General features: G+C 41.2%; 1 protein-coding gene across 1 annotated transcript in view; it reads right to left on the minus strand.

Annotated features, from left to right (window-relative positions):
* The window catches only part of xpo7 (exportin 7), a 95,792-nt gene that overhangs the window by 10,077 nt on the left and 57,860 nt on the right, over positions 1 to 27,855 (minus strand). Inside the window, exons 15-24 of the mRNA XM_084324423.1 lie at positions 25,405 to 25,478; positions 25,197 to 25,280; positions 22,787 to 22,847; positions 21,238 to 21,346; positions 20,017 to 20,123; positions 18,637 to 18,725; positions 16,786 to 16,893; positions 16,408 to 16,490; positions 9,001 to 9,215; positions 321 to 459 (exon numbers count right to left, since the gene is read on the minus strand). Coding sequence (XP_084180549.1) covers positions 321 to 459; positions 9,001 to 9,215; positions 16,408 to 16,490; positions 16,786 to 16,893; positions 18,637 to 18,725; positions 20,017 to 20,123; positions 21,238 to 21,346; positions 22,787 to 22,847; positions 25,197 to 25,280; positions 25,405 to 25,478 — 1,069 coding nt within the window. The remainder of the gene's footprint in view (positions 1 to 320; positions 460 to 9,000; positions 9,216 to 16,407; positions 16,491 to 16,785; positions 16,894 to 18,636; positions 18,726 to 20,016; positions 20,124 to 21,237; positions 21,347 to 22,786; positions 22,848 to 25,196; positions 25,281 to 25,404; positions 25,479 to 27,855) is intronic.

The raw sequence follows: 27,855 nt of genomic DNA on the forward strand, positions 1-27,855 counted from the left end.
AAAAAGTATGTTTCTTTTCCTCTGAAATGTAATTGAGTAAAAGTACAAGTATACAAACCTAATAATACTTGAGTAAAGTACAAATCCCCCCAAAACAGTACTTAAGTATTGTAACAAAGTACAATTACTCAAGTACTTTACACCCCTGATAAATGGTAAATATAAGTGCAGTAATACACAAGGTATAAATGGTGAATATAAGTATACACCATTGATGTAATATATTTACAAGTATAAATACATTGACGAGTTCCCTGCGAGCGCCACGATCTACATCACGCGTGCCGTCAGAGGGAGCATCAGTAGAACAGAACTGTTACCCAGCGCGGTGAGCCCTTCTGATATGGAGGACAGGATGTACATGACGACGTGTGGCTCCAGACTGGCGATGAAGTTCATGTGGTCCTGGGTCAGAACCTCCAGGAGCGAGTAGAACGACTGGCTGAGCTTAGGGTAGTCCTGCACACAGACAGACACACAGACAGACAGACAGACAGACAGACAGACAGACAGACAGACAGACAGACGAAAAGTTAGTTGTTCACTCATTTAGAACAATATACATACCATCTGGTATGTACGGTAAAGACGACTTTGAACTGTACAGTAACAGTAATCCAGAACTATTTTATTGCACTGTAAAGAAACCGTGATTTTATAGTATGTCTGCACTTTCATCATTCATGTCTTTTATATTCTACTAAAACTGAATCAAAACAAGGTTGGCCATGTTAGATCCTAATGTGAAAAACTGATTTTACATGTCTTCTCATTTTACCCTTGCTATTATTTTACTATTTATTATTATTTTATTTTTTATCTTTACGCCCCTGTTTTATAACAGATTACAGAAATTCAAGAAGCCTATTGGAACGTGAGGTTCTGATGTGATTTGATTAATATATCTGCATCGTTTTATCCCACTTTATGCTTTGCTCTTGCTGCTTGTTTTACCCCGATTTTATGTCTTATTTCTTACTGATGTAAAGCACTTTGAACTGCAATCCCCTGTATGCAAGGTGCTATACAAATAAAGTTATTATTATTATTATCTTGGTAAGCATTGTTAATGCATGCAACCCGAAAACAAAAACTAAATAGTATTTGCAGGGATTAAAACAAAAAACAAAATCTCCCGACTGAACTTTTTTTCAGGCCAAGTCATATTCTTATTTTAACCTCCACTATATATATTTATTTAATAGCGTTAGCGTTTTAAGAGAACTAGATCATTTTGAACATCTTTTCTATTGCCAGTTTGCTTTTACGTAATATCAATGCTGTTTTCAATTCATTAAATGAAACTGATTGCAAGGGTTGACCGACTTTGTCATACAAATAAACAAATCTACATACTGTAACTTTTCAGTATAGTGTATAGTTCAAATTATGTATAGTCTATAGCTCAAATTCAGTATTGTGTATAGTTCAAATTATGTATGGTCTATAGTTCAAATTATGTATAGTTCAAATTATGTATTGTGTATAGGGCAAATACAGTAAAACGATAGCATTTTAAAACTCTGTCCTGTAACATTTTATACGTTTAAAGAGAATGTAGCGTATATCAGCCTATGATTTATGGTAAAGTCGATTCCCTTCTTCAGATGACTTTGGTGTCTCTCATAAGAAGACAGGCACATGCTCATGCTCCTCAGTGCAGGGCTGATTTCCATTTTGGAGGCGTTTTTCTCTGTTGCCTTCATGTGGGACTTGATAATGGCTAAGCCTTCATACTTATGTCTCAATGTTCAGCCTGGCCCTATCTTTTTCAATGATGTCATCCATGATGTTAAATGATCCTTCGACAAGAGGGCCAGTGAACAATGACAGAAGGGCCTTTACCAACTTCCCTATGATGGGGAATATCATCCCTCCTTCTGGCGTCTTCATGGCCAAGATCTTACTCCACCAGTCAACATCGATCCGTTCAGTATTCTCCTCAAAGTGTTTGGCCTGTGCTCCTAAATCTGGTAGGCTCGCACCTCTTCATTCAGTTGACCAAGCTCCTCAGATTTCACTGCATTTGGCAAGGACTTGGCTAAGGTGTTGAATGCAAATTATGTATTGTGTATAGTTCAAATGTAGCAGGTGTAGTGGCTCTGACTCGAGGGCCCTCATTTATCAACAATGCTTAGAAAGTGTTCTATTTTCGTTCTTAAGCACATAATTTAGAATGTCTCTACGCACAGAAAAATCGGGATTTATCAACTGCGCATACACGGGTCCTACGCACACTCCGTGTTGATAAATACCATTTGTTCTTACCGTCTATGCTCGTGCATGATTATCCATATATGGTAATGAAACACCCCCATGGGATGTGAAATAATGGACTAACCCGAGCGAACTCTGAGAAACTTCACTGAGAGCGAGATTGATCACAGAGGTCTAACCAACTAATTCAACGTATACAGCATTTCCCGTTGTGAACAATCTTATTTGGAAACATGACACAGAATAATAGTATTTAGCGTTTTATTTTAAACAATATTTAATCGTATGATTATAGATATTTTTAGAGAATAAATAAATCCAATGAAGTTGTCAAGTCCACAGACAACTCCGCTGAGGAGGAGGGAGCGTGTAGACTATCTTCGGTGCGCCGGGAGCCAAGGATGTTGACTGACCCAGTCCTGCTACAGAACCAGCACATTGACAGAAATAAATGACAAGCTGACCCGACATTAAGCACTGTAATGACTGAAATTAAATCAATTTCAGCAGGCCAACTCTGCGCTCTACAATGCCTATTGTGCGCTCCGTGGTCCGTGGTTTTGGTCAGAGTCATTATGGCTTCAGTGGATAACCCTGATCTGCATTTAAGTGATGTTTTAATTATAGATACCCCAGTAATAACATTACAATTGAATTAAATACAATTAGGCCTGAATGAGTCGTGTTCCTCCCAGCCATCGACATTAACCGAGTGGAATCCCGTTCACATTACTGGATTTGTTTATTGATGGAGCTTTGAAAGCTACATGGGTACAGCAGGGTTAGAAATTAAATTTTTTTTTCAAGGGCTTTTTTTGCCCCCCTTAATTGATTTTCGGGGGCTTTTTTTTTTATTTCGGGGGCACTGAATTTTTATGATAAACGGTAGGGGTGGGACGGTTCACAAAATGGAAGGTTTGGTTCATATCACGAATTTGGGGTCACGGTTTTCAGTTCGATATACGTTAATTTTTATTAAAAAAAATTTAACACTCAAATCTAAAAGTCAAGATAGACTGCGCTCACAAATTATAACACTGGGTGCTGAAATCCCGTCGAGTATAATAGAAAAAGAAAGCAATACGCTTGGACCAGCACTCACAGATTTTGGTATATTTAATGGCAGCCTGAAACAAACATGTTTCGGAACATAATCGTTCCGAAACATGTTTGTTTCAGGCTGCCATTAAATATACCAAAATCTGTGAGTGCTGGTCCAAGCGTATTGCTTTCTTTTTCTATAACACTCAAATCTAAACATGTTTCTCATTTATTAAAAATAAAATAAAAGGTTTACAGTGTTTACAGCCTTAAATAATGTTTGGCACACAAAGACCGAACTGACTGAAAAATATAGGCTACATTTGTCAAAGTATTAATTTAGTGCAAACAAACAATATGCTCAGCCAGCACTAGACTTTCCTTTCTTTAATTAATATAAACACACAAAAACAATGTCAACCATGTTTAAATTCCCTGCTTGTCAGTTCTTAATGGAAAGATTCGTTTTCTGCTTGAAATTATTATGTTTCTGTCTACATATATTTAGACTAACATTATTTAAATATTGAGTGCAACTGTGGTGGATTACGTAATTCGGTGAGTTGGAACTATCTATGGGTTGGCGCCGGGTCCCCACGGACATTTTAGCGTGTGGCACCGCCACCTTCAGCTCCGGTCACGTTAGGAGCAGTTCATAACGTCAACAAGCAGCGCGAAAGCGGCAATAGTCCCGGTTGGAGTTAGTAAAACACAGTTGTATGTTAGCCTTCTTGGATGTTGAATAAACGCCTATCATTGTCTTTAAACACCCCGCCTCTCAGACTCCCATTTCCTCCTCTGCTACAGTAGCTAGTAGCTACGGTGTTAGCTGTTGTTGTGAAGGGCTAGCTAGCTAACAGCTACAAACATTGTACAAACTGCTAACGCTATGGCAAGATGTGTGTAGGCCTATGTAATGTTAATGGCTATGTTTTTAAAGTCGTAATGAAGATTGATTTATATTGTGCGTGCCATTTTTACACAAACTGACTAGCACCTGGCTGCTGCTGCAGCCAGTGCAGAACACCGGCTCCGCCAAATGATTTTTTTTATTTGCGCGTCATCTGAACCGTATACGATACACAGACGCTCCATTACCGGATAAATATATATATATAATTAGTAAACTGTCGGGGGCATTAAGTGCCCCCCTTAACTGATTTTCGAGGGCATTTTATCCATTTTCAAGGGCATTATGCCCCAAGCCCCCGTTAATTTCGAACCCTGGGGTACAGTCTATTGCTCCGATGATGTTGTATAACCTGGCGGAAAATCCTCGTTTGGCCTCCTGTTATTGATATATGGATATTGTATGTACCGTACTTTTCGGACTATAAGCCGCGGCTTTTCCCCCCATTTTTCGACCCTGCGGCTTATATAACGGTGCGGCTTATATGTGACTCGACGTAATCAACCCCGAAAATGTAAAAATCTAAATATTGCTTTTTTGACTGCATTGAAATGTTATTTATATGTTCCCTTATTTGCTAAACTTAATACAACTTGTAAATGAGTTAATTCTTGTTATTTGTCCGACAGTATTGTGTCCCAATGCTAATTACATATGGTAATTAAACATTAAAACACCTGCGGCTTATAGTCCAGTGCGGCTTATATATGTACACATCATTCAATTTAGCTGCTGCGGCTTATAGTCAGGTGCGGCTTATAGTACGAAAAGTACGGTAGTTGGGGGTTGGGGAAATTACGACATCCAACACGGCGTTTTGCTCCACGCTCCAAGTTGGGTCTCAAATTGCGGTACAAATCAAGGAGAATGTGTCTCGGGTAGCGGACTCTACTTAATATTATTATGTTCTCTCTCTCTGCAAATAGACTGCCCTATATCTCTGAAAACATCTGAGCGCACAGTATTCCTATAATAACGCTATGAACCAGGCTGAATTCATTCGGAAATACCTATGGTTTGACAATAATTACACCAATGTCGCTATTTTACAATAAACTATAGTGAATTACGGGTCATACAGAACACGTCATTGTTGAAACTAATGCATGAAACTGATGAAAGCATATGCCGCCTGGCGCCAGGTACGCACGGTCTGAGCTGTGCGTAGATATACGCACAATGTCAAGCACAAGTTCAAATTGATAAGTCCCACACTTTGCTTAGAAACGATCGTACGCACGGGTTACGCACATATCTGTGCGTACGCACCATTGATAAATGAGGGCCCAGGAGTGGAGAAGAAGGATTTTGAGGCTGTAGCAGGTGTAGTGGCTCTGACTCCAGGAGTGGAGGATTTTGAGGCTGTAGCAGGTGTAGTGGCTCTGACTCCAGGTCCAGGAGTGGAGGATGTTGAGGCTGTAGCAGGTGTAGTGGCTCTGACTCCAGGTCCAGGAGTGGAGGATGTTGAGGCTGTAGCAGGTGTAGTGGCTCTGCCTCCAGAGTGGAGGATGTTGAGGCTGTAGCACTGCAGGTGTAGTGGCTCTGACTCCAGAGTGGAGGATGTTGAGGCTGTAGCAGGTGTAGTGGCTCTGACTCCAGGAGTGGAGGATTTTGAGGCTGTAGCAGGTGTAGTGGCTCTGACTCCAGGTCCAGGAGTGGAGGATGTTGAGGCTGTAGCAGGTGTAGTGTCTCTGCCTCCAGGAGTGGAGGAGGCATAATGCAGGATATGTGTTTTCTGACATGCGTTTTCGGTAGTTCAAATTCAGTATTGTATATACTGTAGTTCAAATTATGTATTATTGTGTATAGTTCAAATTATGTATAGTTCAAATTATGTATTGTGTATAGTAGGGCTGACCCCTATTAGTCGAATAGTCGACTAATCGATCTAAAGGAGCCGTAGTCGACTGCCAACCTCTAAGTAAAAAAAATAATAATAATAATTAAACTTTAAATTTTATTTAATTTTTATCATTCTTTCCAAAAGAAAAGAGGCCTAGAAGCGTGGCTAACGCTAATGGCACGCATACCAGAGGCTAACTGCCTAAGAAAACAGGCACAGAGGCACTGAAAGAGGATTTCACCCATCTAATGAACACACTAGACTAGACAAATATCAAGATGTATCCATCAGTGGACCAATTGCATGCTTTTGCAGAGGACAAGAAGCCTTCCGTTGACTCCTTCAGACATTAAGAACCCCCCACAGCCCAAATGGAATGATTAAAAAAAATATATATATATATGGTATATATATATACTTTATTTTTTTTATTTTTTATTTTCATCACTAATAGTCTACTATCGGCAAATTTCGGCCAATCATAGTCGACTATCCAAATCCTTAGTCAGGGACAGCCCTAGTGTATAGTTGAAATTATGTATCGTCTATAGTTGAAATGATGTATTGTGTATAGTTGAAATTATGTATTGTGTATAGTTGAAATTATGTATTGTTAGCTAACGTTACTGTTTAAACAAAACTACACAGTCAACTATTCACTTTAGTTTAATACATGATGCATTGTCTAACTGGCTAGCTACTGGTAGCTCCTGATATCAACAAATGCGCATTTCAGTTTAAGAATGATAGGGATGCCCGTGCCGATCGATCGGCCAGCATGAGACCTCCGTTAGCTAGGTAGCTAACGTTAGCTCACTGTTTTAACTACCGTACTTTTCGGACTATAAGCCGCGGCTTTTTTCCCCATTTTTCGACCCTGCGGCTTATATAACGGTGCGGCTTATATGTGGACCAAACCCGAAAATGTAAAAATCTTGCTTTTTTTACTGCATTGAAATGTTATTTATCTGTTCCCTTATTTGCTCAACTTAATACAACTTGTAAATGAGTTAATTCTTGTTATTTGTCTGACAGTATTGTGTCCCAATGCTGGTGGAAAGACTACAAACGAGAAGCTGGGTGTGGTCTGTGCGGGTGCATTTAGCGAGGTGTTAACACACAAGAATAGCGTATAACATATTACCAATAACATATGGAAATTAAACATTAAAACACCTGCGGCTTATAGTCCAGTGCGGCTTATATATGTACACATCATTCAATTTAGCTGCTGCGGCTTATAGTCAGGTGCGGCTTATAGTGCGAAAAGTACGGTAAATGACCCAGTAAACGAAATAGTTCACTTTATTTTAACACATGATGCATTGTCTAACATCATCTAGCCGGCTAGCAGTAGCTACAGATAGCTCCCGATATCAATGTCTTATAACATGATTGACATTATTCGTTTTTTGCAGCTGAACATTGGCTAATTAGCCATCATGCTTCATAACAACACTGCGAAGATGGCAATGCTGAATGTGATTTGACCAAAGCAGAGTATACACACAGACAGTGGAGCTGTTTGCAGATAGCGAGCATTTTGACTTGTTGCGTGGTGGCGATGTCTCGCAGATAATACAACTACAAGTATAATTATATATTATATATATTTTATAAAAAATAAAAATAAGTTATATATATACCGTACTTTTCGGACTATAAGCCGCGGCTTTTCCCCCCATTTTTCGACCCTGCGGCTTATATAACGGTGCGGCTTATATGTGGACAAAACCCGAAAATCTAAATATTGCTTTTTTTACTGCATTGAAATGTTATTTATCTGTTCCCTTATTTGCTAAACTTAATACAACTTGTAAATGAGTTAATGTTATTTGTCCGACAGTATTGTGTCCCAATGGGAGTCATTCTCTGTAGAGGTGGGAACTTAAAGCTCAATATAAGAACGGCCATGCACCACCACTCACAGAATCGAGAAAGAGCAATCAATCTGTCAATCCTTTCCGTGTCCGGGCCGGGTGAGGTTTCCCGTGTTGAGTCAAATTAAGCCGCAGGCTCCACTCCTTACATATGGTAATTAAACATTAAAACACATGCGGCTTATAGTCCAGTGCGGCTTATATATGTACACATCATTCAATTTAGCTGCTGCGGCTTATAGTCAGGTGCGGCTTATAGTGCGAAAAGTACGGTATATATTTTTTTTATAAAACCAAAACCGATCGGCCGATATGGCTCATAGACGATCGGTGATCGGTATCTGTGGCAAAAAACGTGATTGGGGCATCCCTAATGGTAAAGTCTATTCCCGCTGGGATGCGCCATCTCCGTCAAAACATCTCCTGACTGAACTTTTTTTTCAGGCAAAGCCATTCTTATTTTAACCTCCACTGTATATCTTTATTCAATAGCGTTAGCTAAAAGGAAAAGACAGCCCGTATCAGGGTCTGACGGCACTACAATTACATCTTCATATCATAACAACAGGCTGAGACTCACCGGTAGAGCCGCCGCGCCGCCGCTAACCCTTCGATACGCTTTGTGGTCCGGGCATAAATGTGTCCATAAATCCATTTAGTTAGATCTCATCCAACACCGTCTGAATGTATCTTGCGATTATTATACATTTCCGACGACGAACTATTAGCGCAATCCGGTCTCTCAAGTCGCTGCGTCCTGCCGATTGCTCGCCAATGACTATGCTTGGCGCGGCAGGAAAACAAATTCCCCTTTTCATGATATTTGACGCCTCCGATTGGCGATACCAGGTTAAAATCCGTGACGACTACGAATCAAATGACGGAACTCCGAATCAAATTGACGGAACGCTTTAATGCCTGTATTTGGCATGCATGTTTCATGTCTCTTCTTCGCCCCCCCCCCCCCCCCCCCCCATGCCCGTTTTATTTATTTTCGGTGTCTTGGCCCAGTTTCCAGCGCCTGTACGCTCTCTCCGAACATGAAATATTGATGAAGAGGAAGGCAGAGTGGTGTGTGTGTGTGTGTGTGTGCTGTATACGGAACGTACCAGCAAGTCACTGTGAGGGATGGACAGCAGCAGTTTGATGAAGGTCTGCAAGGCGTTGTCCAGGGCGTCGTCGCCGTAGAGACGGAACACTCCGAAGTTGACGTAGTTGCCGCTGAGCACGGCCTTGAGCATGGAGAAGCACACGCTCACGCCCTTCAGCTTCACGCCGTACACCTGGTCCTTGGGAACCTCCCCCAGTGTCAGGATACGGTTCCCTGGAGAGAGAGAGAGAGAGAGATACGGTTACACTCTTCACCTGGGCAGGGTGGTGGTGACGAGACATTAACCCTCGTTGAGCAGGCAAACCTGAGACTTGACTATTAGGGGGCCGTTGGGGCGATTTGAAGTTGCACAATACATAATGGATTCATCACAATTAAAAGCCAATGGAAAAACACAGAGCAAAATGCATGTGTGTGAGGCTGTGGTCATGAAGCCGGACAAAATGGGTACAATTCATTCAGCAGACACTTTTATCCAAAGTGACTTACAGATTGTGAACCAGTCAGCAGTAGGGATTGCCGCGATCCGATATTGGTATCGGCTGCCGATATCAGTAAAATAGCTGGATCGGGTATCGATAAAAAAAAATATATATATATCGGATTTAATTTGTATCCCAGTCTCTTCCACACAGTGAGGCATACAGTTTATTAATTGAATGAAGTTTATTTTCTGTCTTTGTTTACAACAAATCAAAAACACACTTGTGATCCTTTACAATTGTTAAAAACAAAATATATTTTAATATAAAAATAAAAATAAACGTGGATTAATTTTTTTTTTAAATACTTTTTTGGAAAAAGAAATTGGACAATGGGTATCGGATCGGTATCAGTATTGGCCGATACCCAACCCCAGGTATCGGGACTGAAAAACATCTCTGGCAGCTAAGGGTCAGTGGCGTTGTTCGTCACATAGGATTGAGCTTGCATAGTAGGGGTGGGAATCACCAGTTTCATCACAATAAGATACAGATTCTTTGGACAACGATACGATATTTGCCGATATCACAAAGTCTGCCACGATACGATTCGGGTGCCTGCGATTGATATGACACGATATCATAATAAGCCCATTTAACACATATCAGTAACATTTAGATCAACTCAAAAAAAGGCAACGAAAATACCATTTTACATCTTTATGTTTGAGCTCTTCCAGACATTTAAAAGAAAAAGAAAAACAATCTATTGTTTTTAATACAAATAGACCTAAGTGCCACGTTTTGATATATTGAGCTTTAAAGTTCAATTTTTTAGAACTCACAACACACAACCTAAAACCCCTCCCACCTCCCTCTCCCAAACCGTTTTTTTTTTATGTTGCATGATCATGTATACGTGTTATATTTGTTATGTTTAAATATCAACATTATCTGTCCGTCCTCAGTAAATACTATCAAACTCCTCTGACCTCATGTGGTCTTTCCAAAGAGATGGGACGCGAACACACAATGTGTTTTATGTCTAGGCCTCTACATTTCTATGTTTCATATGCCATGCAATGTTGTGAGAATGCAATATATCGCTGCTGTGGAAATAAACCTTTTAATTGAGGAAACAAATACATGTTTGGTAAATTGGGTATTTTTTGTTAGAATGAACCGTTTAATTGATTGTTAACGTCATCAATGATCGAGTAAGGAACGTTCTTACAATTTGCAACCATAATACGAATAGTAGCATAGTAGTGGGGTTACATAATAGTAAAAAGTAAGTACGTTTTAATTATTATTTCAGATATTGTTTGATCAGATACTGGGTAGAGGAAGTAGTCATGAGGACTTAGTTATAGGTGACATGAGTCTTCAAAAAATGGTACATTTTGTTCTCACAGCTTTTAGGGGTGTAAAGGTATCCGTACCGAACCGTTTCAGTACTGGACCTAAGGTGCAGTATGGCTGTGTACCGAACGAATACAACAGTATGTTAACCACTAACAACCGCCCACCGGGGGCTGTTCTTTTCCCACAGTCTAATAGAATTATTATTCTTTTTTTAAGTCGATTAATAATTTCAATATAGAATATTTGTTGACAGCCCTACAAGTACAATTAGTTACTGCACACTACATCACCCCGTGAGTGGAACATGGAAAGCCAAACTTCCCCCCACTGTACCGAAAACCCATACCGAACCGTGACTTCAAAACCCAGGTACATACCGAACCGTGGTTTTTGTGTACCGTTACACCCCTACTAGCTTTGTTGACGGACGAAGAGTTTCGAACTGAACTCGTCGCTGTGGAGGAGAGCCGGCTCATCGCTGTAAGAACTCTGTTCGACCCCGCAGATCCGCTTCACAAACTTTTCATAATTAAATCTGCCGTCCAGCAGACCAGGGGATGTCTCGTCACTCATCCTTCTGACAGTTTGCACATCAGAGAGATTATTTAGGAAGGTAAATACACTTCCTACCGCTGCCTGCTTTTTCAAGTTATGGGAGGTAGTTGAGCAAAATAAAAAAAAAATAAAAAAAAGTGATTAAATTATTTCCGCCCCTTTTCCCCCCTCCCTACGCGTTAAGGGTTTCAAACGTGCACTTGTTCTTTGCACGTTATCTATACAAGGCAGGCAGAGTATTGTGTTTACCGGCTTACAGCCCCCCCCCCCCCACCTTCCTCCCAGAGTCCTCTCCTTCCCCTCTACAGTGTTAGTCGAGAATATTGAATTTACAGCAACAGCCTGCAGGGGGCGGCAACGTTATATGCATACAAACACACGCACTCACACCTGGGAGGTTTCCAGTACAACCAGGTCTGTACCGTGAGTGGATGACTGACCAGTAGCAGTGGAGCAGTAGGGATGGGTACCGTTCACATTTGAACCGATACGGTACCGGTACCTGTGAATCGATACCGGAAAGTTATGGTGACGTCTTATAGTATAATATTATAATATTAGTGTAGCCTAATCTTTAACTGCAACTGTGAAGAAAACCCCCATTGGTACTTTAAACAGATTGAATAGAATTTTTTTGTTTTTTTTATAAAAAATAAAAAATTCAAATGTTGATTTAGAATTCCAATTCTTAGCGGAGTTCTCACTCGCTGTCTCAAGCACACAGACATGCAGCGCACTGCTCCTCCCCTCCTCCTGCCCCTCCCAAACCTGTGTAAACACAGAGGCTATTGCCTGGCAGTCTGCTGACTGCTCTAGTCTAGTGGGACCTCAGTGAGCTAACGTTAGCTACCGTTACAAAATGACCCAGTCAACTATTCACTTTTAGTTTCATACATGAGGCATTGTCTAACGTTATCTAGCCGGCTAGCTACTGATAGCTCCTGATATCAACAAATGCTCCCACAAGTCTAGTAGTGCATAATACCTCCGTTGGCTAGGTAGCTCACGTTAGCTCACTACGAAATGACCAAGTAAACTAAATACCGGTAGTTCACTGAGGCGTTGTCTTAACGTTATCTAGCCGGCTAGCAGTAGCTACAGATAGCTCCTGATATCAATGTCTTATAACATTGATTCAATGCGTATTTGAGCCCCTGGCTTCCATCGCATGAGGGCATGCTGAATGTAGAGTATAGGGCCCAGCTGCAGCGCCGGAGAATCCTTGCTGGAGCTGGAGGCTACTCGAGTATAGGTCCAGCTGCAGCGCCGGAGAATCCTTGCTGGAGCTGGAGGCTACTCGAGTATACACACAGACAGTGGAGCTGTTTGCAGATAGTGAGCATTTAGACTTGTTGCGTGGTGGCGATGTCTTGCAGATAATACAACTACAAGTATGATTATATAATATATATATTTTATAAAAAAAAAAAAAAAAAAAAATCTACCATCTACCCGCCACTGGCCGGTGAGTCAAAAAGTTAATTTCGTGCCCTGCTACTACAGCTACTACTATTACTGCTTCAGCTACTACTACTACAACTGCTGCTACAGCTAGTACTACTACTATACTACTACTGCTGCTACAGCTACTACTATTACTGCTACAGCTACTACTGCTACTACTACAACTGCTGCTACAGCTACTACTACTACTATTACTGCTACAGCTACTACTGCTACTACTATTACTGCTACAGCTACTACTATTACTGCTACAGCTACTACTGCTACTACTACAACTGCTGCTACAGCTACTACTACTACTATTACTGCTACAGCTACTACTGCTACTACTATTACTGCTACAGCTACAGCTACTACTACTACAGCTACTACCTGCTACTGCTAGTAGTACTACTACATCATCTAGTACAACTACTACTACTTCCGCCAGGCAAACAGACTACTGACGGAAAGACTCTGAATTATCACAAAAGCACTTACACACCACACAAGCACACACACTGCTGCTTACACTGTTTTTATATTTTACCCACTGCTTTTTACCTTGTATTGTATAGAATATATACAATATATATATAGATTGTTGTGTATCGTCATTTACAAATCTACTACGGTTGAGGAGCCGGGAAGAACAGGTTACTCTTTACTGTTATTCTGAATGTATGTACGGTACATTTAGGAAAGCTGTGACAATAAAATAATCTGAATCGGATTGGAGGATCAAGAAAAGAGGGCGGGGTTTGAGAAAGGCCAAACCTATGGGAGAGCAACACTTGTTCACTTCCCCCACCAGTATTCCCCCAGCGGCCAGTGCGGGAATTAGAACTTGTGACCTTTCTCTTGCTGCTCTGCTTCTCTTCTCCCGAATATATTTTTATATTCAGATAAAATTGTATTGCCTATATTTATGTCTTTGTACTATTCCCTGCCCATACCTGTACCTCCCCCATGCTGCTAGCTATGACGCCCGAACTTCCAAGGGGATCAATAAAGGAATATCTTATCTTATATCTTAACAGAGTGCATTCAAAAGATAAAAAAAATAAAACATCCCTTCATCTGTCCTCCATCCTTTATTCTTCCTCGACCCGGAAACTGAAAAATTACTGCCATCTTTATGGTTCTGAAGGTTTCTTCGACATGTCCTCTGGCGGACGACACGTAATGCGTTTCCTGGTGCGGAAATGTTTCTGCAGATCTCCGGTGTTGGCCGTTAAAACATATGGTGGTGTTCGGGGGACTGGCTGTTCCCGGGGGCTTTCGATGGCTTTCGAGCTACGCTGTACTTATTGTATTTATTTTATGCCTATTGTTATGTCTGCACGGTCTACGTTGCACTACTTTTATACCTATTCTTATGACTTCTCCTCTCATCTCTCCTAACAGTCTATATTTCCTCCTCTCATCTCTCCTAACAGCCTATATTTCCTCCTCTCCTCTCATCTCTCCTAACAGTCTATATTTCCTCCTCTCATCTCTCCTCACAGTCTATATTTCCTCCTCTCCTCTCATCTCTCCTCACAGTCTATATTTCCTCCTCTCCTCTCATCTCTCCTCACAGCCTATATTTCCTCCTCTCCTCTCATCTCTCCTAACAGTCTATATTTCCTCCTCTCCTCTCATCTCTCCTCACAGTCTATATTTCCTCCTCTTCTCTCATCTCTCCTCACAGTCTATATTTCCTCCTCTTCTCTCATCTCTCCTCACAGTCTATATTTCCTCCTCTCCTCTCATCTCTCCTAACAGTCTATATTTCCTCCTCTCCTCTCATCTCTCCTCACAGTCTATATTTCCTCCTCTTCTCTCATCTCTCCTCACAGTCTATATTTCCTCCTCTCCTCTCATCTCTCCTCACAGTCTATATTTCCTCCTCTTCTCTCATCTCTCCTCACAGTCTATATTTCCTCCTCTCCTCTCATCTCTCCCACAGTCTATATTTCCTCCTCTCCTCTCTCCTAACAGTCTATATTTCCTCCTCTTCTCTCATCTCTCCTAACCGCCTATATTTCAATATTATAGTATTATAGTACCGTACTTTTCGCACTATAAGCCGCACCTGACTATAAGCCGCAGCAGCTAAATTGAATGATGTGTACATATATAAGCCGCACTGGACTATAAGCCGCAGGTGTTTTAATGTTTAATTACCATATGTAATTAGCATTGGGACACAATACTGTAAGACAAATAACAAGAATTAACTCATTTACAAGTTGTATTAAGTTTAGCAAATAAGGGAACAGATAAATAACATTTCAATGCAGTCAAAAAAGCAATATTTAGATTTGTACATTTTCGGGTTTGGTCACATCGAGTCACATATAAGCCGCACCGTTATATAAGCCGCAGGGTCAAAAAATGGGGGGAAAAGCCGCGGCTTATAGTCCGAAAAGTACGGTATATGACTCGTCATAAAAATGTAAATAAAACATTTATCATTCGGCGCTCGATCCGTCACCATCACTTTCGTACCAACCGTGCCCTTATTGGATTATTTATGTTGACAAAACTGATGCGTTTTATTCATTAACATTTTGGTTGCCGAAAACATAGAACTACGTTTCTGTCGCCCGATCGTCGAGTGCCGGACACGTAGATCTACGTTTTTCTCACGGTATTTCTTTTATTCGCTATTGCCATTCATAATTCAGCAGGGCACCTTGTGCATGCTGTACTGAATGTGTCTGAGCTGGCAGACGGTCTTATACCGCCCTCTAACGCCTTCTGCCATTATTGCACCCAGTTAGAAACGAGTTACCGTAGTTTCTTTTCTCTACCGAGCTGCGGCGTGGGGGCGGGTCCTAAACACTCTGTGCCCAACAACGTCGGAGACAGGATCGCTGTGGATAACTGGAATGGTGATCAGATATTTGGATTCTTTTTTTTGCATTACATCAGAGACCAGGTAAGGATATTATATATGAAAGCTTGCGTTGATCTGATATTTATTTCTACCCCGATCGACGCCGTCTCTGTGTCTGTATGTGTGGCGCGCTGGTCTAAACAACATTGCATGCGTGCACGAGGAAGGATAATAATTATGATCTAGCGTTGATTTCAACGTGTTTATTGAATTACACAAAAACGCAGTTTTCGCGTCTTTTCCCTGGAATGACTCAGAAGCACCCAAACTATATTCATATTCAAAACGGTATAAAACGGAAATGTACGGATGAAAAAATGATCTGTTTTTTGCACGTTGACCAGAAGCAGGTCACTGAGACTCGACGCCGTTATTAGACCCATAGCTATACTATAAAATATAGGTTTAGCTCTACAAACTACAACTACGTTTACATGGGGTTAATGGACGGCAAGGAAGGTGTCACTTCCCGGAAGGGGCGTGGCACTCAATGTGTTAAAGAAAGTTGATTTAATAATAAAAGAAAATACTAATTTAATCAGATTAATCACTTTATTCAAATTGGGGATTTAGTTTGAGGATATTTTATATAAAAATAATTATATTTTTCTTTGTAATTAAAAACGAAGGTTCGAATGTCCGTTCGAAAAACCCTAACCAAGTTCGAAGCCCAAAAACAGGCTTCGGGGACAGCTCTAGTTCAGGGGTTAAAGGGGGTTCAGGGGTTAAAGGTTACCGTAGGTGGTGATCATCTTGCTGGTCTCTCTGAACAGCAGTATGCCGTTGGGCGACGACACGTCAAACTGTAACCTCTGGGACCTGGAGACGGAAACACACAGCGGAGGGGTCAGAGGTCAGGCTGGGGTCGGAAACACACAGCGGAGGGGTCAGAGGTCAGGCTGGGGTCGCACAACAAAAGGATGAATTTCAAAAAGCCCCCACTGAACTCCCCACAACCACCATTACTTGCCTCGTCAAATAATTGGTTAAAAAAAAGAAAAAAAACAGTACAATAGTGAGGTGAGAGAACTAAAGAAAAAATATATTTTTAAACCAATTACTTTGCGCCTGAGGTAGCTTCTGTTTGTAGATTTGTATTAGCGATCATCTGTACCTGTTGTGGACGAGCTCGGCCATGAGTTTGAGGACGGGTGTGGTGCATGCTGGGACATGGTACCAGAGCTCTATGGCTCTCTGCAGGATGGGCATGTAGGCAGGGTATCTTCAGAGGCTCGGTGAAGGACAACACTCAATAGACTCAGAATGGATCAATTAAAAAAACAAATACAAATCCTTAGCGTTTTGACAAAGAGCTGTGTTTCAATGTAAGAGGGAGGGATTCTCTTACTAGGCTCACCACTTGTGCTGTGGCCTTGAGCGATGGGCAAAACACGCCTGTATAGTTGGGAAGCGACTGGGTTGAATTATTTTACTAACAAATTGCTGATATTTTTTTTATCCACTTTTTCTCCCATTTTTCTATTTTTCACCCATCCCAATTTTCATATCGTCCAATTCAACCCTCCCCTGTCTTCGAACGTTGTTTCTTGCCTCTCACAAGCCGGCTGTAATGTGGACTAAGTCATACATAGCACGAGTCCCCTCCGATACTCGAGGTAACAGCCGTCGCATCTTTTCACCTGCGCGGCTCGATCTTTCAGCGTCGGGGGTCTGGGCTTTGGAGGGGCCCCGCCCCCGTCGCTTCTTGATTCTACTGCGCAGGCGCACCAACCGACCTGTAGGAGTTGCTGTCCACAACGCCCGATCCCCACCCTTCAGTTTCCCTCCCCGTAATACGGCCAATGTGTATTACTGTGGACGACCAGCTAAACTGAAAGCAATGTGGAGAGCGGGGCTCGAACAGGAGGCATCCTGTTCGAGCCCAGTCTCCAGCATTCGTTGCGAGCGCCTTGCCCACTGCGCCACGTAGCCGCTTAAAAAATAGCTGATCTTTATTATTACCGTTTATATTAGGGACCTTACATTGCAGTTTTATACTGGAGTTTATTAAGAGTTTGATTGTTTGAAAATGTTGTACCAAAGCGCTGACGGGTCTATGAGGTGGTGAGCAGTGAGACAGGTGGCCCCTTGACATTAACCCTTTCACTACCACACTACAGACGGGTAACCTTTCACTACCACACTACAGACGGGTAACCTTCTGTAGTGTGGTAGTGAAAGGGTTAACGTTCTGTAGTGTGGTAGTGAAAGGTTAACAGTCTGTAGTGTGGTAGTGAAAGGGTTAACGTTCTGTAGTGTGGTTGTGAAAGGGTTAACCCTTTGTTGTGTGGTAGTGAATTCTGTATTGTAGCAGGGAAAGGGTTAACCCTTTGGTAGTGTGGTAGGGACTTGAGTTGTCCACTTAATTTGCTCCGTTTCCGGTCAGTTTTCGAGGTGAAACTGTTGAACTTGTAGAAAAGTGCCCTCAATAGCAATTTAGCACTTGGAAATTAGGAGCAATTTAGGACTTTAGATATAAACCGTAATTCCTCTAATAGTAACCCCGGCTTGTATTTGTTTCAACTGTAGCGGGTACCAGGCTTGTATTAGGAGGAGGCCTGTATAAGAGGGAGGCCTATATTTCAAATTTTCAAACGGATCATAATGAATAAATCAACATTTTGTGTCAGTTTGAACCCAGTAAAATGTACTGGGTTCATTTATTGAAACCAAGTACTGTATGAAATAGTAAACAGTGCAATTACAGGTGGTCACTGGTCATTTCAACGTTTTCAAAGTGAAATCAAGTAACTAGCTCAGTATGCAGCTCAGTATATTAGTAACCCGGCTTGTATTAGGAGGCCGGCTTATAATTGCTTAGCTCAAGAGAGCACCCGGCCATTAATAGAGACCCGGCTTGTATTTGAGACCCGGTTACTATTAGAGGAATTACGGTACGGTATTTGGCTCAAATGTGGCTCTGCAGAGCGGGTCAGGGGGCGAGAGGCTGGTCAGGTAAGGATACATCCAGTCAAACAGCATCATGAAGCTGGTCTTGGCGTTGAAGGCAAAGGCAATCCCTCGCAGGTCTCTCACCAGACCTACCAATGTCCTCTACAAGAGACAACACAGACAATACTGTTAGAGACAGAGAGAGAGAGAGACAGAGAAAAAGAGAGACAGACAGAGAGAGAGAGAGACAGAGAAAGAGAGAGACGGAGACAGAGAGAGGTCTCTTAAGTGAAAGACTATACTGGCTATGAGTAAAAAGACTAGAAATGTCTTTATACTATATCATACAGGGAGCGAATTCCAATATTCAAATTTGAAATAAATCTATCAATTTGACTACCAAACGTGCCAGTCAAATGTAAATACATAAAGAAACACGATTGATGTGAGGTGAGCTGAAAACGCATCACTGGTTCTTGCAGTCAGTGTCCTATTGGTACTAACCCATGATAGCAAATACAACACACTACAAACTTGTTCATTGAAAGCATGTCATGCCTGACCTGAAGTTGTAACTATGTGTAAATTGCATCGTTAATATTTAAATGACCTCCCTCCCTCTTTTTCGTTAATTTTCCTATGTCGTTTAAAAAAAGATTTATTAATTTTTCCTCCCCTGGGTTGTTTATGAGGCGTACTCGGTTTATACTGCTTATTTTGTTTATGCTGAATATTTTGAAAACAAATTGAATAAGTTGGAAGAGCTTGAGTGGCAAATGTCATTGACTATGTGAATCAAGTATATACTGTATGATCAATGCAACGTGATGTTCACTATGACAAAAAGAAAAGAAAAAAAGAAGACAAATATTTAAATGTGCCTAATTTCAGCCTATCCATGGTCGAATGACAGCCTTGTGTGTGTGTAAGTATGTATGCGTTTGTGTGTATGCATGCGTGTGTGTATGTACATGTGTGTATGCATGTATGTATGTATGTATGTATGTATGTATGTATGTATGTATGTATGTATGTATGTATGTATGTATGTATGTATGTATGTATGTATGTATGTGTGTATATGTATGTATGTATGTATGTATGTATGTATGTATGTATGTATGTATGTATGTATGTATGTATGTATGTATGTATGTATGTATGTATGTATGTATGTATGTGTGTGTATGTATGTGTGTGTGTATGTATGCATGTGTGTGTGTGTATATGTACATTATGTGTGTATGTATGTGTATATGTGTGTATGTCATGCCAAATATTGCTCTGTCTCAGCTATTATTGGCAGCTTAGCCGCATGGAGAAGGAGGTGCTATGTGTACCATTAAGTGTTCAGTGCTGCTTGGCCCGCGATATATTTGATTCCCCCATTTATGTAATATAATTTGTGGAACCAAATAAAGTATTAATATGTCTACTAGGCTCCAGGTCTCACCTTGGCCTCCTGCTCGTTGAAGGTGTTGGTGCTGAACATCTGAGCCACGGCTTCGAAGGCGGCCGTCAGAGGAAGCATGAACTGTTCAAACTGGTCCTCGTCCTCCCCTGCAACAACACAGTCATCCACTCAGTTAAAGGATGAGGTATTACATAGTATAGTTTAGATACATTATATAGTATAATAATGACAGAGTTAAAATTGTATATTGTATAGTAGTGTACATAGGAACCAGTTTCTCAGGAACTTAGCATGTCTATTTTTATCATGCACATCTTGTCTTACCTGTTTTTTTCTATGTCTATTTTATTATTGTATTATTGCACAATCGATGCAGGCATGACCACCCGCATTTCACTGTATGCCCTGGTATGTATGCGACAAATAAACCTCTTGATTCTTGATTCTCAGTTACTGGTTCAACTCATTCTGATTCACTGGATGATAAGATAAGATATTCCTTTATTGATCCCCTTGGGGGAAATTCAGGCATCATAGCAGCATGGGGGAGGGGGGGTACAGGTAGTATATAAGACATGGTACAGGTGACATAATTATAGTACAGTGGAGAAGTAAAAATAAAATAGAATAAAAAGCAGTGTAAACAAATCAATATAATTAACTCTGGACATGCGCATATGGGCAACAAGGTGCGAGATGAGGGTATATATGCCCTCTGTTGTATTTGCCCTACAATAAATAGTTACAATATATAATCTAATAATTAGGGATGCTCGATATTGGCTTTTTTACCGATACCGATATACCGATATTGTCCAACTCTTAATTTCCGATACCGATATCAACCGATACCAATATATGCAGGGTTCGCCCCCCCCCAAAAAATGGAATAATTTCAGGTAATTAACATTACATATCTCTTGTTGTGGAATTAACACAACATTATGCATACTTTTGACAAATAATTTTTGAAAACAGATACCGATATTTTCCGATATCACATTTTAATGCCGATATCGGCCGATAATATCGGTAGGCCGATAATATCGGACATTCCTACTAATAATCCAATAATCTAAATCTAATATATAATCAAAAAAAGAACAAAATGCTAAATAATGCAATATATAATCTAATAATCCAATATATAATCTAAAAATGCTAAAATGCTAAATATATGATCTGATGAAGATGATGTGTGTGTGTGTGTGTGTGTGTGTGTGTGTGTGTGTGTGTGTGTGTGCGTGTGCGTGTGTGTACCTAAATCGACCATGAGCAGCCTCCCCAGCGCGGTGTAGAAGGTGGTCCGACAGCGCATGTCGCTGAGGTTCGACTGGTTGTTTACCCCCAGGAAGGAGAAATGTTCACTCTAAACAGGACAGAGAATAACATTCTCATGAAGTAACACTTCAGAACAGAAGGGATCAGAGATATTCTCTCTGGGGGGGGGTTGGACTGTTGCCACCATGAAGTGGTGGTTGGAAGAGGATGTACAAAAGGCAAATAAGAACGGTAGCAAGGACACATGTATAGATGTCATAGATGCCAAGCACTGTTGCATGGATTGAACTGCTCTCACACAAGGTGTCATGCCTTTGAGCTGCCAATAGGGGCAGTGTGACTAACTGAGTGAATTACTGACTGGCTGCGTGAGTTTGTGAAGTTGTCAGTCTATGAGGTGCTTCGCATATAAATATGAATAAATACATAAATAAAAATATGGATAACAAAATAATGAAATAAAGAGATAAAAGAGTTAGAAACACAGGTTTAGATTCCCGTTTCCAGTATCAACAATCTGAATCAACATATTGTATCTATTTAGTTCATACGGTTAACAATAATTATTTGTGCATGTGCAATTTTTTTTTTTTTTTGAAGGGGTTGTATCCACAAAGGTTGGATGATTAGGTGTCTATATGATATGGGTATTATAATTTGGTTCTCACTGTGGGGTTATGATCAGGTATTATAATTTGGTTCTCACCGTGTGGTTATGATCAGGTATTATAATTTGGTTCTTACCGCGTGGTTATGATCAGGTATTATAATTTGGTCCGTGTTATGTCACTGGTTCTTACCGCGTGGTTATGATCAGGTATTATAATTTGGTCCGTGTTATGTCACTGGTTCTTACCGCGTGGTTATGATCAGGTATTATAATTTGGTCCGTGTTATGTCACTGGTTCTTACCGCATGGTTATGATCAGGTATTATAATTTGGTCCGTGTTATGTCACTGGTTCTTACCGCGTGGTTATGATCAGGTATTATAATTTGGTCCGTGTTATGTCACTGGTTCTTACCGCGTGGTTATGATCAGGTATTATAATTTGGTCCGTGTTATGTCACTGGTTCTCACCGCGTGGTTATGATCAGGTATTATAATTTGGTCCGTGTTATGTCACTGGTTCTTACCGTGTGGTTATGATCAGGTATTATAATTTGGTCCGTGTTATGTCACTGGTTCTTACCGCGTGGTTATGATCAGGTATTATAATTTGGTCCGTGTTATGTCACTGGTTCTTACCGTGTGGTTATGATCAGGTATTATAATTTGGTCCGTGTTATGTCACTGGTTCTTACCGTGTGGTTATGATCAGGTATTATAATTTGGTCCGTGTTATGTCACTGGTTCTTAGCGCGTGGTTATGATCAGGTATTATAATTTGGTCCGTGTTATGTCACTGGTTCTTACCGTGTGGTTATGATCAGGTATTATAATTTGGTCCGTGTTATGTCACTGGTTCTTACCGTGTGGTTATGATCAGGTATTATAATTTGGTCCGTGTTATGTCACTGGTTCTTACCGTGTGGTTGTTCAACATGAACTGAACAGCACTGAGCTTCACCAGCTTCCGTACGCTGCTGTATGTGCAGGGAGACAGTGTCAAGGAGCCGACACACACATCTGGAACGATGAGGAATCAATACAATACACACACCCGTACTTCCTAAACTCAAAAGGTGGGTCATTTTAACTGGGCAATATGAAATAAATCAATATCACTATAAATCATAAAGCCTTTTTCAATATCATCGTCTGCTCTCCTATGCAAAAAGCACATGTTAATAAATGACCTCAATGCCCTCTTTTCTTGACCCTCCAATCACAACCGTTGCTCCCCTCAGAGTGACAGCTGTGAGGTGGGAGATAAGTCTCTGGTTCTCCTCCCTGGGTCTCTATAGTCTTTCCCATTGGTTGTCTAAACTAAACTAGGCATCTGCCTGCATACCATCAGTGTAGAGTGGGCAGGGAAGGGCATGTATAACATGCACACATGTATAATATTTAATTAGACCTCTGTAGTATGAATATATTTTAACACATGAAGAATCTAATACATTTATCGAATCGTGACCTAAAGAAAATAAAGATTTATTGAATCTGAAAGTGTGTGTATTGTTACTAGGGATGGGTACCGAATTCGGTACTTTTGAGGTACCGAACCGAAACACGTCGGTACTACCGAGTATCGATTCAAGTGAGATACCAAAAAAAAAGAAAAAAAAAATCTTTTCATGTCAACGTTCACACGCACAATATATGTTTACCTAGGATTTGACTTGAGCCAACAACAAAGCAGTCGGAGCAATGGCAAGCCGAAAACTGTCGAAATTGTAGTTATTTGAAGTTTGGATTTTCTTTTTCATGACTGAGGTAGGTCAATTACATTTCTTGAGACTAAAGTACCGAAAAAAGGTACCGGTATCGATTCACAGGTACCGGTTCAAATGTGAAAGGTACCCATCCCTAATTGTTACACCCATTAAATGTTATTCATAATATTGAACTGTGTGGTTTGTAAAGTAACATCAAACCGAATGAATGCGTGTGTTGTAATTAAATAGATTAGACAGCAGGATTGTGCACCATAATGATATAATATCATAATGATATGATCCCATTGAAAGATGATGAACATTGGCCCTGAGGCTAATTTGAATAATGATAAACGCTTAGGAACTCCTGTTGTAGACACTCCGCGATTTAGGATTTGTATAGTCGACTTTGATTGGCCAAAATTTGCCAATAGTCGACTGGTAGTCGAAAACCGAATGCAAATATATATATCTTTTATACAAATATATATATATTTTTTTATCATTCCATTTGGGCTGTGGGGGGTGCTTAATGTCTGAAGGAGTCGACTGAAGGCTTCTTGTCCTTTGCAAAAGCATGCAATTGGTCCACTGATGGATACATCTTGATATTTGTCTAAGTCAAAGCTCGTCTGAGCTTCCTGTACCGCAACAAAGCTTCCTTCACCCGCTCGGCCAAACACACTCTTGTCAAGATGACCATCCTCCCTATATTCGACTATGGCGACACCATCTATAGAATGGCATCCCAGTGTCAAGTCATCTACAAAACCATACTTGGTAAAACACCTCTCTACCTCTCCTCCCTTCTGCACGTCTCCACTTCTAACTACAACCTAAGGTCCAACAACTTCATCAAACTCACCGTCCCCAAAGCCAGCACGGTTTCTGGACGCAACGCCTTTCCGATTGGCTGCTGCATCTGACTGGAAGACATTACAAAACACCCTTAAACTCACTGCCCTCACATCGCTCACTACTTTTAAACAAAATCTGCAACAGATCTTAACCGACTGTTAAGCGGTTAGCCCTCAGACTATTCTCTCCTCCCCCTAAGCCTCCTCACCTACCTCCCTCTCCCCCTTTCTTCTCCCTCTGGTTCTCACTCTTCCTTTCTCCCTTTCTTTTTCCCCCTCTCCCTTTCCTTCTCTCTCCCTTATTTATTGTTGTCCTGTCATTTTGTATTTTATTTACTTGTATGCATGTACATAACCTTGTTTTTGTTACAGCCTCCCACCCCCCTTCCCACAAAAGGCCTTTGCTTTTTCGACAGGCTGCTTTTGTATATAAGAATTTGTTCTTAATTGCTTGCCTGGATAAATAAAGGTTAAAAAAAGATTAAGTGTTCATTAGACGGGTGAAATCCTCTTTCAGTGCCTCGCTCTGTGCCCGTTTTCTTAGGCAGTTAGCCTCTGGTATGCGCGCCATTAGCCACGCTTCTAGGCCTCTTTGCTTTTGGAAAGAATGATAAAACAATATATATATATTTTTTTAAATATTACATTATAATTTTTTTGCATTCGACTAAGAGGTTGGCAGTCGACTACGGCTCCTTTCGATCGATTAGTCGACTAACCGAGGTCAGCCCTAGTAGACACACACACGCTCACAAAAGGATATCCTATCGAGAGGTCGTTGAGCAGCTGCAGCGTCTTGGAGGTGATCGGCTCACACTGGCCCCAGTACTTCAGGTTGGTGATGCTGCAATAAAAGACCAGAGAGATGACATCACAGCCACACTGATCACTTCCATTGATTACTTGAAAACGTCTTGTGTTTACACAAACCTCTTGGACAGTTAGTGACACCGGTTCAGAAAACTCACATTTTGCCGATGAAAACACTGAGAACCATCGTCTCATCATTCAGCCCCAAAACCTCCGATAGCCGGCGATAGAGCTGAAAGACAAACACACACACAGACACACACACAGAGACAAAGACACACACATGCACACAAAAAATTGCCTGTAACCTGAAGAAGAGCTCTGTTTACATGTTAAAACAGCTCTATGAATAATGGATAAACACTCACACCCACCTACTCAAAGAACACAACAGGAAAGCTCACTTCTCCTACTGCAAACACATCTTCCAACACGTCTGAATGCCCACAGGCTTTATATGCAAGGTTCCTTTTAGCCAAGCAAAGTTTTTATTCAAATTTGACTGAGAATCTTTTTTGTGTGATTGAAACCACCAAGGCTAACAATAAACACTTCTGGTGAATTCTGTGGTAATTCATGGAATAGCTGGCTTGAAGGAAATTACTTTGAATCCATTTTCATTTAGGCCGGTGTATGTAATAATAATACTTTATTTGTAATAATAATAATAATAATGTATTCCTGCAGACGTGGGCTCCGTTAGCTGCCATCAACCCATGAGAGGGAAGAAAGCATGGATGTCAGCGTGTTTTCTTTAAGGTAGCGTCCGTGCCCAGTTGTTTTCTTTAAGCTAGTGTCCGCGCCCAGTTGTTTTCTTTAAGCTAGCGTCCGACCCATACCCACTTGTTTTCTTTAAGCTAGCGTCCGTGGCGTACCCACTTGTTTTCTTTAAGCTAGCGTCCGGGCCCACTTGTTTTCTTTAAGCTAGCGTCCGGGCCCACTTGTTTTCTTTAAGCTAGACTGCAGGGCCCACTTGTTTTCTTTAAGATAGCGTCCGTGCCCACTTGTTTTCTTTAAGCTAGCGTCCATGCCCACTTGTTTTCTTTAAACTAGCATCCGCGCCCACTTGTTTTCTTTAAGCTAGCGTCCGAACCGTACCCACTTGTTTTCTTTAAGCTAGCGTCCGTACCCACTTGTTTACTTTAAGCTAGCGTCCGTGCCCACTTGTTTTCTTTAAACTAGCATCCATGCCCACTTGTTTTCTTTAAGCTAGCGTCCGACCCGTACCCACTTGTTTTCTTTAAGCTAGCGTCTGTACCCACTTGTTTACTTTAAGCTAGCGTCCGTGCCCACTTGTTTTCTTTAAGCTAGCGTCCGTACCCACTTGTTTTCTTTAAGCTAGCGTCCATGCCCACTTGTTTTCTTTAAGCTAGCGTCCGCGCCCACTTGTTTTCTTTAAGCTAGCGTTCGTGCCCAGTTGTTTTCTTTAAGCTAGCGTCCGCGCCCACTTGTTTTCTTTAAGCTAGCGTTCGTGCCCAGTTGTTTTCTTTAAGCTAGCGTCCGTGCCCAGTTGTTTTCTTTAAACTAGCGTCCGCGCCCAGTTGTTTTCTTTAAGGTAGCGTCCGCGCCCAGTTGTTTTCTTTAATCTAGCGTCTGACCTGTACCCACTTGTTTTCTTTAACCTCTTAACCTGCGCCCCCAAAAGTGGCCATTTTAGTTTTCGTTTTTGAGGACTGCATACTTTTTTTTGCAAACCAAAACAACATACTTTATACTTATAGCACATACATGAGCCTGGTCCGTGACCACTTGTTTTCTTTAAGCAAGCTTCCGTGCCCACTTGCCCTAGCATTTGTACAAGTCCGAGTTGTATTTGATTAGAGTGGTAATTCCTCTCCCAGCATTAAAAATTATAAGGCCGGTCTAACTTATTGTCAACTTAAGCCTCAACTCAAAAAGATATCTCGTTTTTGAAAGCCAGCGGTTGATTCGTTTTTTTTGATTATTATTATTCTAAACAGTCACGCGGACCTTAGTGTGTGTTCTAGGGACCTCTGAGTATGTTAGAATTTAAATGACGATCGAATCCCGACGGGTGGCAGTATCGCCTACCTTTTGAACTGGGCTAGTTTAGTGTGGGGCCTCCCCACGCCGCAGCCGAGAGCACTCAAAGCACTAGAGAGCGAGCAGCAGTGAGTAGAGCTATGGAGACAATAGTATGGCTATGGCGATCGCGACTTGTGGAGACTATTATGAAGAGGACAAAGCGATCACATGGATGATAACGTGCGTTTTCACCAGACTACACCGGACTCAGCACCGTAAATCATAAAATACTATAGTCAACCCGCCGAGGAGGCAACATCATCTGTCGCAGAGTTGCGAGCACCCCAGGCTACAGCCAGCTAACGTTCGGCAATGGCGATCGCCTAGAGCGAACTATTGGAGATCATTATGAAGAGGACAAACGGTGACGATCCGTCCATCGTCATTTTTGGTGGACCTGCTGACAAAGGTAACGTCTAATTACCATTTATTTTTTTGGTGGCCCCGTGAACAGAAACATTCCATATATGGTCGTGTTTACCTTTGACCTGGAAATAATATAGGTTTCAGGCGAGCAACCCACACGAATATGTGCATGCTGCACAAAACACGTCATATCTTGC

This window comes from Notolepis coatsorum, assembly GCF_963971535.1.
Source record: "Notolepis coatsorum genome assembly, chromosome: 11".
Taxonomy (NCBI): Eukaryota; Metazoa; Chordata; class Actinopteri; order Aulopiformes; family Paralepididae; genus Notolepis; species Notolepis coatsorum.